Source organism: Furipterus horrens, unplaced genomic scaffold, assembly GCF_987537825.1.
Source record: "Furipterus horrens unplaced genomic scaffold, mFurHor1.1.pri manual_scaffold_3, whole genome shotgun sequence".
NCBI classification, from domain to species: Eukaryota; Metazoa; Chordata; class Mammalia; order Chiroptera; family Furipteridae; genus Furipterus; species Furipterus horrens.
In genome coordinates this window covers 144179657-144198664 of record NW_028327173.1, presented here as the reverse complement: position 1 = coordinate 144198664, position 19008 = coordinate 144179657, and the positions used below count along the sequence as shown (strand labels likewise).

The 19008-nt window shown below is 40.6% G+C and overlaps 1 protein-coding gene across 7 annotated transcripts in view; it reads left to right on the top strand.

The window, feature by feature from the left end:
- MEIS2 (Meis homeobox 2) overlaps positions 1-19008 on the top strand; it is a 199936-nt gene that overhangs the window by 57959 nt on the left and 122969 nt on the right. For all 7 annotated transcript variants that reach the window (XM_090270386.1, XM_090270384.1, XM_090270385.1 and 4 more), the window contains exon 8: positions 4494-4639. In XM_090270386.1, the coding sequence (XP_090126512.1) occupies positions 4494-4639 (146 nt within the window). The remainder of the gene's footprint in view (positions 1-4493; positions 4640-19008) is intronic.

The window sequence follows — 19008 nt, the reverse complement described above, 5'->3', positions numbered from 1 at the left end:
AGCTTCTACTGTTTCTTTCTTCCTGTTTAACCTTTACCACCAGCAGATTAAGACAGGCCTTTGTTATGCTGGCCAGTATGCATGATAGAGAACACTGTAGCTTTCCTACAACGAATGGCCATATTGTAGGTGCTCATGACCACCGACCAACTAACCAGATGCATGGGAGTAAGATAGAATTTTAACAATATACCTGGTCCTGAGGTTGCATTTTGTTTCAAATTAGGATGTCATCTAGTTTAGTGGCTTTCAAAAACCAGTTTAAGAATCAGTTCCAGGCTGATTGCATAAGCAAAGCCAAGGAACTTGTTAAAAATACAAATTGCTTGTCTCTGCCCTAGGATATTTTGATTCAGTAAGTCTGGGATGAGGCCTGGAGGCATCATCTATCCACAGGCCTTAAGTATTTATTTAGTGGTCACACACAGTGTGTTTCAGTAATACACAGCAATTTTGACTATCTTTGTCCAAAACTTAGACCATGCCCTTAGTCAAGGGATTAGCACCTTAAAAATAAAAAAAAGGATGCCCAGTATTTCTTATTTTATTTTTATTTTTATTTATTGAGTTTTTACAGGGGAAGGGAAGGGGGCAGAGAAACATCCATGTGAGAGAGAAATATCGGTTGCCTCTTGTATGAGCCCTGACTGGGAACGAACCTGCGACCCAGGCATGTACCCTGACCAGGAATTGAACCTGCGATCTTCTGGTTTACAGGCCAACATTCAACCAACTGAGCCACACAAGCCAGGGCACTTTAATTTCATTTTTTCATCAGCAAAGGTGGCAATTTAGTGGATTGGCTCGTGGTTCAGCCCCTCAACAGGGCCCTAATGGGCACTAAGTTCATCTAAGAAGTACTATCCCTGGCATGTTTAGAAGTGACTGGATACACAAAGCTAACCCACTCAGCCCCTTGGGTACTATCATGAGTGTATGTGCCCCAGTGTGGGATTATCAAAAAGAGGGCGGGCCCTTGTATAAGCTTATTGGTAAGTTCGGTCATTCACTCACCCAACTGGGTATCTGCTCTGGGTCAGCAGAGAAGGTATGCTTTCAGGATAAAGAGATAGGAAACAGCTCCTACCCTCAAGGATTCCACACTTTTGAGTCCTAACTTCAGATGCTAAGACTTACACTTTTATCTCCTATACCTCCTTTGGCCCATATATCTGTGCTTGTGTACACACCCTTTTCAGCACAGAAACTTGTTTGGGACAGGTGCCAAGGAATGCCAACTATCTTACACACACACACAGCCTAAAAACAACAACAACAACAAAAAAAAAAAACCCCACAAACAAACAAAAAAACAATATCCACTTTCAGAGTTACTAACATTAGCATCATCTGCCCAATTTTATTTTAGGTTGCAGATCACACAGTTGCCTTTTTAACGTTTTTCTTTATGCATTTGTTAGTCCTCTGTGCTGGAGTTCATCCAAAAGTACATTGAAGGAAAAAACAATAGTATTCATTGTGTATTTGAAGAGGAAAATGCCTCTCTTTATAGAGATATAAACACATATTAATTTGAAAATCTAATGTCTAGTGTCAAGTTATTATAAAAATAGGCTACCTTTTCTTTACAATTATTTGTACACATTTTTCTTTACAGCTATTTGTTACACTGGATCCTAACTCACATAGTTTACATTTCTATAAAATGGACTGCTTTATATTAAAATTCATGTACTGCTCCTGTCTTTTCCAGTTTCAGTCAGTCATCAAAGGATACTCAATTAAGCTATATTTTTTCCTTGAGCTAAATATAGTGAATCATGTAGTTTGAAGGTGTTACCAGCCCTCTTTGCTTTTAAGCGAGAGAAGCTGCAGTGTGGCCACGCTGTCTCTCATTTTTAAGGTCATTGATTGGGTTAAAAAGGCAAATGCCTTTTTTCGTTGAACTTCCTTCAATTAAGCCATTAACCTTTGAAAATAAGTATATTCAAAAATCTATCAGAAAAAGCTAAATGAGGTTTTAACAAAATCCTGACAATTTCAGCTTAAACACATACACAGAAACCATATGTGCTTAGAAAGAAATATATACACACAGGCATTGTTTACAGCGTGTGTTTTTATATTTGGAAGACATTGAAGGAAGAGCCATTCCATACATACATTATCTGAAATGTATGTTCAGATAGCCTACATAGATTTTACACTAAAAGACAAAGATATCTTTATCCATAGTAGGCAGACAGACTGACTGACTTCAAACTTGCACTTGCAGTGTGGATTTTTTTCCCCTCATCTCAGGGTACTGCTTTTCAAAATCGCCTCAGGCTACAGAACAGCACCTCAGATCCCCAAGGTCCACTGCCTGGCTCCTAATAGCCACTCTCCATCTGTGTCACATGAACAGCTGATGAGATCGCTCCAGTGTCTGTATTTTGGAGAGCACATCCACCCAGGTTAAAATGCTAGGGTTGCCAAGGAGCAGTCAGAAGCCATTAGTGTGGGTGAGAATTTGCCTTGCAGCAGTTCCTTGGCATGGTGGAAAGCGTGTGTGCGTGTCCCTGCTCCAGCTTGTGTGTGTGTGTGTGTGTGTGTGTGTGTCTCCTTGTGCAAGTGACCCCTTAGTGTACACGGGTGTGCAGGGAGCCTAGACAGATGAAGAGTAGACTCCATATAACCAATATTCCAAAGTCAAATGCCTTTTGTTTCCCGTACTCTGATTAGTTCTTTGACTATTTGGGGTCCCTTTGACTCACTCTTTTTTTTTTTTTTTCCATCATAACAGACGGCAAAGAAAAAGAGAACAGCAACTTTGGGGTCATGCTCTAGTGTTTGGGCAGATGGAAGGGAGCTGCTTTGCCTTGGGGCAGGGTGGTTGTAATGAAGTGGCCTGTCAGTCTGTAAATAGTGAGGGTCATCTCTTCCATGTGATGGAGGGTATCGCGTTGCAGTGAAAATGGAAATGTCAATAAAATTAATCTGCCAGCTCTTTGCTGTGGTTTTTCTGCTTCTCTGGTCAAATAAGGTTGAGGATTGTTTTTTGTTTTGTTTTGTTTTTGTTTTTGTTTTTGGTGAGAGAGGAAAAGAACAGGTATAGGGAATCCCAAAGAGCAACCCCTGAAGTTGGAAGGCGAGGAGCCCAGGGGCCAGGATGTGGCAGTGTGGCCTTATTCACCAGGAGGGTGCAGGTTTGGGAACGAACCGGTGGGTCTGTGGCATTCCCCAGGAAGCTGCAGAGCGGCTGGCTAGCTCAGGCTACATGGAGCACAGAGTTTATTGTTTTAGGCTTTCTTGGACAAGGTTTTTACTTAGCATGGGATTTATGCCATTTACTGCTAATGAATGTCTATTCTTAAATTACAAAAACCCCCATCTCAGCGCAATTCCCAGATGTCCTTCCAGGACCCTGGCTTCTTAAACACCAGCAGGGAGCATAAACTCTCCACTTCTCTGTTTTCGTCTTTCGTGTGGCTCCAGGCTAATGATGTGCAAGGAAAACACAGCCATCTATAAAGCCCCAGTGCTGTCCCCGTATTCTTCATTTATTTTGCATTTGATTATGCCACAAGTCGGATCTTGTTTCTTTCCTTTTTTTAAAGTTATTAGTTCAAATATTAATGTAGGGATATGGCATATATTGCTGCTCTTGATTGATGCCTTCCCCAAAACAGGAAGACGTGCTCGTATGAATTTTAAGATAGTAGGGGTCCTGCAATGCCTTGCCAGAAGAGTTTTTCAGATACATAATTTAGATGCCCTCCAGGCAGGCTTTCAAGGCATTTTTGCCGGAGGGCAAGAAAAAATAACTATGACTGTTAAAAGTAAATGATTTTTGCTAATGCACAATTGATGCCAGAGAAAAGCACAGAAGAGAAAGATGTTGATAGAAACTTCTGATTAAGTGAGCACCCTACCTTGATGTATAGCCCCCCTCCTTTTTTTAATGATAATGATCAGTGGTGCAGAGAGCTAAAAGTTCTCGTGTCATGCAAATGCTGAGTGCAGGGTCACCCGAGGAGTGTGCGGAGTGTGCGAATGTGTGTGCTTAGGAGGTGACAGTTCTAGGAGGGGCTGAGCAGGCAGTGTGTTATGTGCAATGAACAGTGACACAGTTACTGTCACCTATGCAGGCAGCCTAGAATATATAGACTACAGAACATTTAACTTGATTACCCTACAGTATGTGTTCACTCTGGGCATGGGGATGCGTTTTCTCCGAATGGGTTTTCTGATGGCAGTTTTCGCACATTGGATTCCATAATTGACAAAGAGCTACTGCACTGTGTCAAGCACACAATTATAATTGAATTAATGATATGGGCGACTGTGAGACACACAAAATTAACGTTGGAAGAGGACTGGTTTAATTTTGTCTTTTACATATTTGTATCTCCAATTATACTTTAATGAAAGAGAATATACCCGCTTAATGGATATCTTTCAACAAGCTGAGCTGAGCTCATCATCAGCTGCACATTGTTGTTGGCCCCTTTCCGTGTTTTCTCTAATGTGTTTTCATTTCTTTCTACTAGGGGATGGTTTAGACAACAGTGTAGCTTCACCTGGCACAGGTGACGATGATGATCCAGACAAGGACAAAAAACGCCAGAAGAAAAGAGGCATTTTCCCCAAAGTAGCAACAAATATCATGAGAGCGTGGCTCTTCCAGCATCTCACAGTAAGTCAAGATGAAAGAAAAAAACAAGTTTTGTTGTCTTGCCTTCTCCCAGCAAGTTCCATGGGCTAGTACAGATTTCTCAAAAGAAGGTGCCAATTTTCCCTTTCTTGAAATCTGATGACTAACAGAGCAGTTAAGGTTTTATCAACTCTCCCCATCTGCAGAGCACCCTCCAGAAAGGAGCAGAGTTTTTCTTTTAATAGACCAGGAGTGACCTTATCCCAAGTGGTCTAGGACACTGAACAGTATATATGAGTAAATTTGCTAACAGGCCTGAGAGCAACTTTAGATGATGTAGTTGGCAACCAGGGGAAACGGCTGCGAGGACTTAGCTCACGAATCCACCAACATTGCCGATCCCACTCTTTAACAAAAGCCGTCTCCTCCAGGAGTCAAAAAAGGCACCTTGCCACATACATGTATGGCCAAGCTCCTGGTATCAAGTACAACTGTGCTCGCCGAAGCAGCTTGCAAACATGTCATGTGTTTATGTGACAAACGCACAAGGTTGTAGGTGCTATAGTGCCTTTGTTTGTAAGATGGAGATTAAAGATTCTCTTTGAGCTGTTCAAGCCCATTATCTTAGAAGCTAACCCTCCTTACTTCTGGGAAAAGATCAACCATGTGCAACATTTTTTAAATCACAATTTATCTTTATCCTCCTGATTGCAATCCGTTTTATGTGTCTATATATACTGTTGACTCTAAGACAATGTATTTTTTACAGAGGAAGTAGGCTTTCTTATATTTTGCTGTTCATTTGGAAATTCTGGGAAAGTGGTGAAGATTTCAGAGGCCGTTTCTTGCTATAATATTGTTTCCAGGCCATTCTATTTAAGCGGATGCCTTAAAATAGAGTAGCACACTGAACGCCGAAGGTCTTTGATTATCCAACTTGTGTGTTGCCATGCTGAATGACATTAGTTACAGTGTCATGGGTCCAGGACAAGCTTCCACTTTTATTTATGGTGGTGGCTGCTGATCTGCTCTGCTCACAGGGCTACAAAGGGCAAAGGGCAGTGTGGCGGTGGGGGAGGGCCAAGTGATAGATTCACGTTCCTAAATCGTCCATTTTGATGTAAGGACATTAGTAGCAAACTAAGGTGTATCGATCTGGCCCGTGGTGTCAGGATTAGCCAGGAGAACCAGCGAGGCTGCCGGGGCAGTGGTTATTCTTGCCTTGCAGCTTCGGCCATTTCAAAGGTCAGGGCCCCGCACTGGCTCGGCTCAGAGGAATTAGACAGAACATGCGGTCTCTGGGCTGATTACTTAACCAAAGACAAAATAATGAGTCCTAAGCAAATACTGACTAATTGAAAGGGCTGTAAATCCATTACATATTGGTCAGGGATAATCAGGAGTATTTAATCACTTTTATCTATTCAGGAGCACTGGAGCTGCAACAGCAAAGCCCTGAACCTTGCCATGTGGTTATTATTCTCATCATTATCAAAATTACTTCACAGCTGTTCTTTGCTACATCACCTCAGCTGGAGATTTACTAACCTGTAAAATGTTTTTAATTTGGAAGTCGAGTGAGTGTGAGGGGAGGAGTTTCTTGTTTTTTAACTGGAGGTTTGTTTGGTTAGAGTAGCAACTCAGAAAGGCAGGGTAGGGGCCCACGCAAGGCTGGCCAGCCTCCTTCTCCCACGAGCTCACCTGTTCGCCTTCCTCCCTCTGCCTTCCTCCACACAGCCTTTCTTGGCTGAAAATAAAGACTTCCACAACTGCTCTCCCAGCAAACATCTCCCTCAGTTATCAAAAGCAATGTCACCGAAGAGTAGAATCTTAGAGAATCCAGCCGTTCTGTTTACAAATGAGGAAACAGAGACCCAGAAAAGGAAGTGATTAGCTGAAGGTCAAGCAAGCTATGACCAGACACAAGCTCTCCTTTTACCCAAATCTATGCTTTTTCTACCACTTTATGATGACTGCTAAAAACATTATCACCTTTAACAGTAGCATATAAATCTCACAACCTCTGCCATCAACACACTCAGAGTCAAAGGCTAGGGGTGGGGGATGGGGGTAAATGGAGACGCAAAGTGCTGTGCTCTTGTTTTTAAAGTTTCCTGCTCCTCCAATCCTTCCAAATAGAGAAGACTTTCTTTGCACCTCTCTCTTCAAGCCACGTTTCTCCTTTACTACTCATAGTCTGTGATTTAAACTTTCCATGTAAGTGTCCAGAGCCCTTGCTGAAGTGGCTGTCTTGTCCTGCCCCTGCCCCGGAAAGAGCCCACCCTGCACCATGGCCACTGGTGAAGAATTGTGGGTGGCCAGTGATCCTTGGGTTCTCGCTGTGGCTCCAATGTGCAAGGTGCTCCTAACCAACTGTAAGACCTTATCCCCCACCCCGTGAGTGCTTTCATCTGGTTAAATGCATGCAAGGCTTTGTGCAGAATTCTCCATCCAATTGGAAATTTTAATGAATGCCTGTCCTTTGAGTGGGGAGAGGAGACCAAATAGCTGGAGCTCGGAGTCCAGGAAACTGGCATTTCTTCCTTTTGTAAATCGTTATATTGATTTTATATCATTGTGATACCATTTGATCAGGAATATTGTAAGAAGTTACATTCCAGTGTGGGAGACAGGCATATTATTGTATAGATAAAAAATACTTTTGAAAGGGCTGTGTTGGAAATACAGACACAGTATTGTGGGATCACACTGGCATTTCAAGTTCAGGCTTCGTCTGTACTGGCCGACCCTCAGTTACGTTCTGTGAGTTCTCTGGACCTGCCGTTTCCCCATCTTTCAGTTGAGAGCTACACTTTACAGGCTCCTTGCCCATGCCCACAGGTGCTAGTTCTGCTCAGGAACACTTAGCGCCCTGCTCGGTCCCAGCCTCTGGTCATCCTTTCTTCTCTGACCCCTTTCTTTTTGCTTGCCACTAAGTGCTTCATTTTTCTCCTCCCCATGACCTTCTTTCACAACATGGCCCTTTCATTACCTTCTTCCACTGGTTTGGTCTCCCAGTCTTTCTCTCTGCTCCCCTCCTCTGCCTTTTCTGCACCCTCCTTGTATCTTAAGGAAACTCTTCTTGGCTTTCCCTTTGAAAAATTTTTCTCTTCATTCAGACTTCACCCCAACTGCAGAGAAGAGGCTCAGTAACTTTGACGAGGATGGTCCTGTAAAACTTTTACTTTCCAGTCTTTAATGAGCTAAAAGATTTACTGGGCTATAATTCTGAGCTCAGAAACTAAGAATAGAGACCCCTAACTAGCGACATGTTAATTTAGACTTCTTTTCTTACGTGCACTAACAGGCATGAGGAAGTCCTTGGGAAGAGAGATGCCCCAATATATTTTTCTGTCTTTTAATTAATTTCAACTTTCAGAGTGAAATGTTGGCTCTAGCTCACTGAAAATAGATGTAGTCTAAATTATTATTTCATGTAAATTTCTTTACAAGTGCATGATTCAATGTGCAGCCCTCCATTATTAGTCTCTTTAACATTATTTCAAACTGGTTTGTTCTCTTTTGTGCAGTATGATCTGTTCTTGTATTACAATAATCCCCGATGTACCCTTTTTTTCTTTTCTTTTTCTTTTTTTTAAAGAAGCTAATTGAATTATCTCATTATTTTAATTTGTTAAGCGAATGTATTTTGCATCTCAGGATGTGTTCTTAAAAAAGGGGGCTGCTAAGACTTTGCCCCCTGAATGGGCCATTGGCCCATTTTGACATTCATGCATTCATTAACTAGCAGAACATAAAAGAACTCTGGTTGTATTTTTTTTTCCAAACACCCAACCAGCATGGAGCAACTTTTCCCAATAAGCCACAGGGGTCTCTCTACATATGTTCTCAACTGCAAGCTATTGTCACCTATTCTGAATACCTCAAAAGGCCCAGAGAAAAAAGAACCCCACCTCAACAAAGGCCAACTGTAGCAATTGTTAAGTCTCAGTCTCAATATGACAAAAATCATTAACCTTCAGTTTTCTTGGAAGAACAAGTTCCACTACAACTGGAACAGTTAATACAATCTCTCACATTCCTGTGCACCGCCAACTTTAGGGGAAAAGGTAGTGTACTCAGAGCTAATTGATGATATTTGGGAAAATATTGAAACTAAGTCCAAAGTGGCATAAAGAACAAACAAACAAACTTTTATGAATTGAGGAATTTTTATATTCAGAATTAAGTACTTTGAATTTTCTTAATCTGAAGCTAAGTGATTAGTTTCTAGTTTCTATCAATTTCCAAAATGTCTTAAAAAAAACCCTTTGAAAAACTTATAATAGTCTTAAAGCAATAAATCCACATATATAAGTCCATACACACACACACACACACACACACACACACACATACATATACATTCAACTACTAAAAATGTTGTATATACTTCTATTATCCCCTCTTCTATTGGTTGATGGCTGTGCCTGGCTCTCACACTAAGAAATCTAGTGAAGATCAAAGAAAGAATCTGTTGAAAATGTATGTGCTTTTGCTGGAGAGTACCCAATAGCGAAAGAAAAAAAATCTTAGGGAAATCCTAGGGAAGTATATTCCTTTCACTAACACATGGAGATGGTGATATCATAAAAGTAAGCCTGCCATTACAACTGTTTTTCTTTTTTAATTTTACTTCAAAGATAAAGAAAGAAACAGCAAGAAATCATACCCAGGTTAACGGTTTATTCAGAACCATGAAAAACTCCTCCATGGCAAGAAGCCCTTAGTGTGTTCAATTAGGCTCTCAGGCACCTCCACTTGCCACCTTCAAGAGCTCCCCTAGTTGTGCTGCAAAGAATATATTTGATCACCAAGTGAAAACAGGAAGTGCTCACACACAAAGATACCACTTGCTCATAACAGGTTCTGACTAAAGATTTTCTTATTTGAAAACATAGGGATAAAGCTCACACTTAGGGGATGTGAGACTTCTTTCAAAGATACGTATACAGAACCAGAAGCAAATGTACTTTAAAGGGAGATAATATCGGGCAGCCTTCTTGAAACTGCAGGTTCTAAAAACTCTACGCTTTGTCTGTGGCAAAATGCGTCGTCCCCTCTTCATATCTCTGCTGGTGGGGAGAGGGATGCCACCTGCCTCTCCAGTGTCCACTTGTTTCACTCCTGGTCTATTACAGTTTGCTTTATGGGGTTTTGTAAAAGTGTCTAGCTATAAAAATGTGTTTTCAAGTATATTTTTCTACAGAGACATGCACCCAAGTTATGAGTAAACAGAGCTCTACATTACATTAGAGAAATACATATCACTTCTCCAGCAAGTTCATCAAGACCCTATGACAGTCAACTTAATGATCTCAAACTTTTCATTGTAATGTATGTGTGTACAGATACACACGCATGAGAGAGAGAGAGAGACAGACAGAAGGACAGACAGAATGTAGACTCTGGCCTTTTAACTAGTTCTCTTCATCTTGTGTAGATCCAGACGGCTTTTTTATTTGCTTATTTTTTCTTAAATGAGTGCTACAGTGTCACAGTTAAGAGTACAGGGCCTAGAATCTACAACACCGCAGATTTTTTATCTTGAGCAGTTACTTACTCTTTCTAAACCTCATTTTCATATCAACAGAATGAGGATAATTCTAGAACCAACCTAGTCGGGTTATTGCAGGGATTAAATGAGATCATATAAAGCATTCAACCCCATGTCTGGCTCTTATAAGTACATAATGTAGAACAAGTATAATTTTATTTTTGTCTAGTTGAATGACTAGTAGGACGTTTGACCACTGAAACTGGGCAACCAAACTTACCAGTTACTTTCCTGGGACTGTGTGAGATGGGAAGACCAGGTTTTGCCAAACAAGTCCCAGATGCCCCCCAGCAGGAGAGCACAGTCTCAATACAGCCTTCTCGACCCATGTAAACATTTGATGGCTGCTCAGTGATGCTGGGTGAGAGCATCAGAGTCCCACTGCCCCCTGGGGAGCCTTCTGGGAAGGAGTAGGAAGTAAAGGAGAAGCTGCATACAGAATACGTAACTCAGAATGCCTTAGCTGGGGCCTACCTTTTATAAAGATTGTTCCCTTTCGGGATAAGGGTCCAGTATGTGAACAGAATCTAGAGTCTCTAGCTTCCTCAGCGTGTGAAAGTCCAGGTTCTCTGAGAGACAGCACAGTATGATTTCTTAAAAAGGGGCCACTGCCCTGGCCAGTGTGGCTCAGTTGGTTGGAGCGTTGTCCCATAACTGAAAGGCCACGGGTTCAATTTCTGGTCAGGGCACATGCCTAGGTTATAGGTTTGATCCCCGGTCCGGATGTGTCCTGGAGGCAGCCAATCGATGCTTCTCTCTCACATAGATGTTTCTCTCTCCATTCCTGTCTCCATTCCTCTCTCTCTAAAAGCAGTGAAAGAATCCTAGGGTGAGGATTAAAACAATTAAAAAAAAAAAAAAATGGGGCCAGTGAATGTGAAGTTAGAAGACTAGGGTTTCAGTTCTATAACCTGGAGGAAATCGACTCAACCTCTAAGCCTATTTCCTTGCCTGACAAATGAAAATAATACATATGTCTCCTACTTAGCTGGCTGGGTTGCTGTGGGGCTCAGATGATGTAGCCAGTCTGTGAACTGTAATGTGCTGCACAAATGCCGAGTGTTTCGGTCTTCCGGTGTGCGTGAGTCCCCAACTGCTTGTGGCCTCTGGTGCCTCCTGCAGTCACCAAGGCTGAGAGCAAGTGCTGCCCGCCTGGGTTCCTCTCTGCCCCACTTTCTCCGTTCGTCCATTTCCACTAGGGTGTCCATGGAGCCACTGTGATCATTTCTATCATTAGACATCTTTTCCAGGGCCTTGAATGGTTAGTTGAATCAGAGTTTTATGGACATTCATTACTTCTACTTGGAGACGGGTCCCTTCACGACTCTGAGATTGGTCTACTTAATACTAATTGCTATAGGCCAAATTAATACCAAATATAAAATATTCTTGCAGAATGCGAGATGGCCCTTCTCACATTCAGAGATACAGATGTGCACTGAATCCAAGTGGGGCTTAATGACTGAGAAATACTTCTGTGGAAACGCATATGCAGAACACCCAGCTGAAAAACACCAGCAGAGAGAGCTTCCCACAAGCCAGCAGCAGAGTGAGGCCACCCCTAGCCTTAGCCTTTGCATTGTTTTCCGCTTGCCAGGAGAGAACATCTGTGAATTATTTGAATGGAACCTTATACTGGAGATCGTCTGAATTGGTGTCATCTCTATTTAATTTCAGGAAATGATGTCACAATGCATTAAATAACAATGCTGGGTAATTTATTTTCCTGTGGACATGCTGTCCTAAGCATTCCTCTTCTCTTGCAATGTTTCCAATTAACTGTAAGCTTGAGTGTTCTTCCTATTTCATAATGATTTTGAAGGGTGGGGGCGGGAGATTGGGGTGGGAAGAGTGATAATTTCAGAGGTTGCCGAGGTTCAGAGCTAATGGCACATCCATCATGTCCTTATTGGGACAAGGAGGGACTGAATGTCAGGGCTGTGATCACCAGTGACAACCTACAACAGTGTTGGTCGGTTTTAAAGAATGTCAAAGAAAGAAAGCCTGACTATTCTGATCCTAGCTGTCCAAAGAGCCCCTGGATAATTTTAATAGCGACCTGCATACTGTAGCTTCTGCCTTTATCAAAGTTTCTATGCACTCCCTTCTTCAGTAAAGAATAGAGGACATAAGTCAATTCCATGTGCCATCTGTCGTCGTTTTTACAATTTCTCAAATTAAAGAGACAGGCTAAAAATTTAATGTTGTATTGAATCCTGGAAATGCCTCTAGAAGAAACAAAATTGCAACTAAATTTACTTTGTCTCTCTTGAGGGGGAAAAAAAAAATCACATCCTGCTGTGTCATAGCCTTTTTACTTGTAGTCCCAATTGGATGTTTAGAAATGGATTGTGAGAGGTTCTGCATGTGAAAGACTGATGTGTTTGGACTCAGCAGCCTTTGTCTACATTCTGAATGACTTTGAGGTAAAGTCCCCAGTACAGTGGTGACGGCGGTGGCCTTTCATGGGGGTGATGAGATGTGTGGTCTCCTCAATGCCAAAACATCTGGTCAAGACATTTCAAAAGTACACCAGACAACTCTGTTTAAAAAGAAGTTCAGCTGAGTTCAACTAAAAAAATTAAGCCCCAGATTATGAGCTACTAGCTGACAGACACATTTTAAAAATAAGTAACTGAGTGAGAAGATTGAAGAATGAAATGCTTATTAAATTACCATCCAAAAGAAACGAAAATAATTATTAGCTCAAAGTTTAGCACCCAATTTAATAAAATATCGTTCGAGGTATAATTGTTTAAAAATACATGGAAGAATTCAAGGAGCTGTAGAATTGAGGACCCTTGAATAAAAGAAAATAGAAGGCATGTGCATATCTGAATATTCAGCTATTTTAAAACTCTAAGAATAGAGTGCCATTAAAGGCTGTTTAGTGAAATCCCTGAATATTCATTCAGATCCTAGAGAAAATTTCCATTTCTTCATTCCACATGACCACAGTTTGCAAGTGCATTCTGTGGGGCAGTAGAGTTATTAAGAATTAAAGGCCACGCGATGTGGGGTGTGAGCACACTCCTGGCCCCTCAGCTTTGCTGCCCAGTAGAGTCCTAAAGTGACCTTAACATTCAGGAGTAATTTTGATTTTAGAGACTGTTGCTGCACAGATTTCAGTGGACTCCTGGAAATGCCCTGCCTTTTCTGTGCTGTGATCTGTTTCTGCAATTTGGAAGAGATTATGAAGTGTGAAGATGATATCCAGCCATCCAGCCCCACGGCTGCTGTTAAGAAATAGTGACTTGGGTAGAAAGCATTAGGTTGGTTGAATGGAATTTGCTTTATTACATTTATGTGCAGCGTACCCCTTTCTAAATTGATTGGCAGCCGTTGTTTACAGTATGCAAAGTAATCACTGGCACCCTTTAAAGGTGTATTATCCTCTTAAAACCTAATAGTAATGCCATTTTCAGGCTTTTACATTTGCTATTCATATTTTGAACTGCCAAGTCCCAAATCTGCCAGAACTAATTTAAGTTGTTTTTATCTAATAGTGGATAAGTTGTCAAGTCACAATATAATGGCAGATAATTTTCTTTAAACTATAGTTTTACTTCTGGGTTATTACAGATAACATGAATATTTGTTGAATCTGACTTTGTCCACACACACACAAAATATAATTCAAGAGATTATTACTGTGGGATTCTGAAATGACAAGAAATGAAGAGAATATTATCTAGTTATTCTGAGCATCATAGTAAAATAACACAAGCCACTTCACTAATCAGCCTTTCTTCAACCACCCTGTCCCCTAGGTCACTGATATCTGATTTGCTTTCAACATAGTCAGATCATGAAGATCCATGCTGGTTAATCTCAGGACCAAAACTTGTTGCTGCTCTTAATAACTCAGTTATCACATATAATACAACTACCTATCTATATTTGCTTCTTGCACTATTCCCCTATATTCATAAATATTCCAGAATTAATTCTGACTTGGAAATATCTGGCAATATCATAACTAATACTTTAGAAAGGGATAATCCTGTGACTCTGGTCATACGGCAGTTGTCAAATGGCTTATTTCATACCCTGGGCACATGGTGTGACTTTATGATAAAGCTAACAACAAGCAGCCCAAATGTATGGGGGTGGTGCACACTAGTCTTTCAAAACTAAAAAGGCTTTTGTCAATAGAAGAGATGAATGCTGGATAATTCCCCGTAGGTTTGGTGACATTTTGGAACTCCCTATAAAGGCAGCCTATTTTTTCCCCTATGGTGAAAAGTTATAGGTTCCATTTCAGTGTTTCAGCATACCTGCAGGCAGCTCATCAGTTGTTACGCTTGTTTCAAACCCAGCCTCACAATGAACCGGGGGAAAAAAAAAAAGTGAAAAGAGGGCATGGCCAATGTGAGATCGTTATGAGTCAATTATAAGCTCAGTTCAATTTTTGTGTTATTTTCTAAGAAAACATAAATTTAGGCCTGTGTGGCAATCCCACTGATGACTTGATGGCATCTTGATGAAGACCCCTCTCATGGCTTAATCGGAAGCTTTTATGTTTGCTGGTGAACCACTTGTGTGATCATCAAAGATGACCATGTGGAAAGGCATCAGTTTTTAATAGGAATTTTGTTGTGAGCCTGAGAATCCTTTCAGAACAATTTGACATTTAATTATTTATTCATTTTTTTCATAGAGCAAGTTTAAAGAAAAGTGTGATTTTTGGTGTTTGGTTCTTACTTGCTTGTATTTTCTCAGTGATCGCTAACCTAATCTCCTCCCACCCCCTTGCGATGAAATGTCTATGCAGTCAGTTAAATACTAAGGGATTGCTTCAATTTTCCTGAATTTATCATTGGGTCTCATTGGAGCGGACAGTGGAAATGTTTGTAATTCATAAAAGAATCAGTGCTATTCCTACCTTTAGATAGTTAGGACAATCTGTTGATTCTTTGTCCTTTAAAACAATAAATATTTCAGGGCAGGGAGAAAGGAAGGAATTCCTACTAAGACCATATACATAAAAACACCAGAGGCAGCAGAGTTAGGACCAGTCCCAAGTTATGTAACCAGGATCGCAGTCTCAGTGCAGCCTTTTGCTCTCTGAGTTATCTTGGGCAAGTCATTTAATTCTCTGAGTGCTGGTTTTCTCACCTTGTTGCTTTGAGGAGTAGCTGAGATTAGAAATAGCCCATTGAAAAGGGCAGAGTACTACACAAGTATAAGATGAGAATTGTTAATGTTTTCATGTAATCAATTAAAATAATTCATTTGCTCTGCCTTTGCTCCATGAAACCTGAACTTGGATATGGGTAAAACATCTTTCAAAGAAAAATATATTGTACTTGTTACTTTTGACCTGAGTCTGTTTGGCATGAATATCAAATTCTACAGTTAGCATGGCAGGTACAAGGAAAAGGGCAAAAGATCCTCTGGACCGTTCATATTGTGGCACAGTTTTAGTGGCATCACGAATCAAAGGAATTTTTGAAATTTTATAAACTCAAGCTTCAGAGAAAGAACAGGAGGACAGCAAACTAACCTCACAATAAACTTATTCCCACTTGTATTATTACAGCTTTGGACTAAGCTCCTTGGGGATTTGGACATCTTTGTTCTTTGTCTATAAACTCTTCATCCTGAGAATTAAATGGTTCACCAGCCTGCCACTTTGCATCTGGCCAAGCTGGGGTGGGGGCGCAGAGCAGGTTTACATCTTTAAAGTGACAGTCTCACAGGCTCACTCTAAAGAAGGTGGACTCCTATGAGAAACTCAGAATTATCTCATTGCAGCAAGAGATGAGTGGTATTATTATTATTTTTCCCTGCAGATAGTTTCTATCTGGATGTTTAATGAAGCTACTTTTGATCCTACATTCAGAGATGTGTCGATTCTACAGCTCTTCAGACAGAATTTTCTCTGGCTGAAGCACAGGATCTGTATGGGAGTACATAGGGTGAAAGCTTGGAAGGGTACATTGAGGCCCTAGGTTTGGACATGTAAGCCAGATAGATACCCAGGTGGGGAGCCCCTGTGGATGTTAGAAATGGTGAGACTATGGTTTGAGAGTTGGGGCTGCTCGTTCTAGAGGTAATGTCTGAAACCCAGATGTTGGATAAAGGAAAGTAAGAGTGCAGAGAGAGGGAGTTAGAGGAAAGAATCTGTTTAAGGACTACATTTGACGGGAGGAAGAGAGAATGGAATGAGCAAAGATAAATCAGACTAGTACAAGCATAATCTGATAATGTGAAGAGAGAGGAGTTTCAAAGTGGAGGAAGATTCTGCAGAAAGATCAAGGACAATGATGACTAAAAATAAGCCTTTGGATTTGGCACTTGGGGGTCATGGCCTACCTTTGAATTCTACAGATTGAGAAGGGAGCAGGAAAAGTTGGATGGGAGCAAAGGAAGGACAGAGGACAGTGTGTGGGAGCGGCAGGTCTGTTAGCAGGTATGAGGTAAATCAGATGTTGCATCAGCGTGGGAAGGGATCCAGGAGAGAGAGACTGCCGTGTAGGTGTGTGGTGGGGGTGGGGGGTGGGGGGGGGAGTGAGGAGAATGTCAATAGATAATGTGAGGTTTAGGAAGAGACCAGTGAGGATGAGGGTTAAAACACAGGTAGATTTTGTTGTCATTTTAATGTTTATAGTTTTGATCTTCTTTTTCCTAAATAAGTCCCTTTAACATTTCCTATTATAATGGTTCGGTGATGATGAACTCCTTTAGCTTTACCTTGTCTGGGAAGCACTTTATCTGCCCTTCCATTCTAAATGATGGCTTTGCTGGATAGAGTAATCTTGGTTGTAGGTCCTTGCTTTTCATCACCTTGAATACTTCTTGCCAGTCCCTTCTTGCCTGCAAAGTTTCTTTTGAGAAATCAGCTGATAGTCTTATAGGCACCCCTTTGTAGGTAACTGTCTGCTTTTCTCTTGCTGCCTTTAAGGTTCTCTCTTTATCTTGAACCTTTGGCATTTTAATTATGATGTGTCTTGGTGTGGTCCTTTTTGGGTCTAGCTTGTTTGGGATTCTCTGTGCTTCCTGGACTTGTATGTCTCTATTTCCTTCACCAAATTAGTGAAGTTTTCCTTCATTATTTTTTCAACTATCAACGACAGAATCTAAAAAATAAAGACAAAAACAGACTAAGCATACAACCAGAGTGGGAACAGAACCACAGGTATGGGGAGCATGTGGAGGGGTGTCAGCTGGGAGAGGGAAGGGGGAGAAGGTGGAAATAGTGCAGCAATTAAGAAGCATAATAGACAGGGGGATGTTAAGAACAGTACGGGAAAGGGTGAAGCCAAAGAACTTATATGCATAACCCATGGACATGAACTAAGGGGGGTGGACTGCTGGAGGGAGGGGGATGGTGTGTGGAGGAGAACAAAGGGAAAAGAAATTGGGACAACTGTAACAGCATAATCAATAAAATATACTTAAAAAAAAAAACAGCTAGAAAGATGGGTAAGAGACACATCTTGTGAAGAGTAGGAAGGAAGCTGAGGTTATTCAGAAAAGAGCCTCTCTCACTGGGTGAGTAGGAACTGTGGGGAGTGGGCCTGAGAGTGAGGCAGCGGCACAGCAGGCAGCCGCAGACAGAGAGGGCCTGGCTGGAATGGACCCTCTGCACATCCTCTCATCCTGTCCCAGGCAGAGCTCAGGGACCAGGAGCAAGAGGGGCGGAAGCAGACAACAGGAAAAACCTAAGCCTGGGATTGACAACAGGGGTGAGAGGAAGAGTTTTAGTTAAGAGAATACTTGATATGGCTGAATGGTTAAGTCAAAATTCCAATGAGATATTCTTTCCTTAGATCGTTGTTGAAAAATGATTCTACAGTTCATGTGAGTAATGAAACCAGAAGAGTCAAGATCTTTTTTGAAAAGAAAGTGAGAGAGGTCTTGTAGATTATAGAGCTACAAAGTGGCTAACACAGATAGGTAGAACGATCGTGAGAACAAAACAAGAACACACAAATGGATCCTAATGTATGAGAAATTTATTAATTTTAGAGGCGTTACTTCAATTGAGGAAAAAAGAATAATTCAATAAATGGTTTTTGGTTAATGGTTTAACTATGTTTGAAAAAAAAGTCAGTACTCTTCATCAAAATACGTTCCACATTTAAGAGTTCTTTGAAATAGATGTAACTATTTCTCTTTCCTTTATTTAGTGAAGTCCTTTCAGATCATAAAACAAAAGAATTATAAAGGAAAAGGGTGTAGATTTTATTAAAAATGAAAATGAGAGCTTTTGAATGTTGAGAAAACCCATAAAAGTAAATGTTAAAGTGGCAAAATATGTGCAACATCATATAACAAGCAAAGGACTAGTAACCTTAATAAATAAACTATACAAATCAATAAAGAAAAATTCAATAGATAAAAAGGCAAAGATGAATAGGTTCATTCACAAAAGAAAGAGTACAAATGGCCAGCAGACATTTGAAAAATGTTCAAGGTAATTAGTAATCAAGTCAATATAAAAATCAGTAACAAAATATTTTTCTATCAAATTAAGAAAAATTAAAAAAATATATATATGTAGTGTTCAACACTGTCCAGGGTGGAAGGAAATATCTGCTTTAATAATGACAATAAAAACTGGCTTACTCTTTTACTCTTTCTGGAATTTAAACTGGTAAAGATGTATTACTGGTTAGGTGCTTATCTTTTGATTCATTAATTCAGTTTCTAGGAGTTAATGATAAAGAATAAGAATATACATAAAATTATGCAATATTGTGTATATTTATTTATCTCAATAAGACATTGAAAACCGCCTATATTTTCAACCATAGAAGACTGTAAAATGGCATATTATGGACTGCTGTTTAATCATTAAAAATTTTTATCCTCAAAAGTGTTTTGAGATATGAAAAAATCTCTCAGT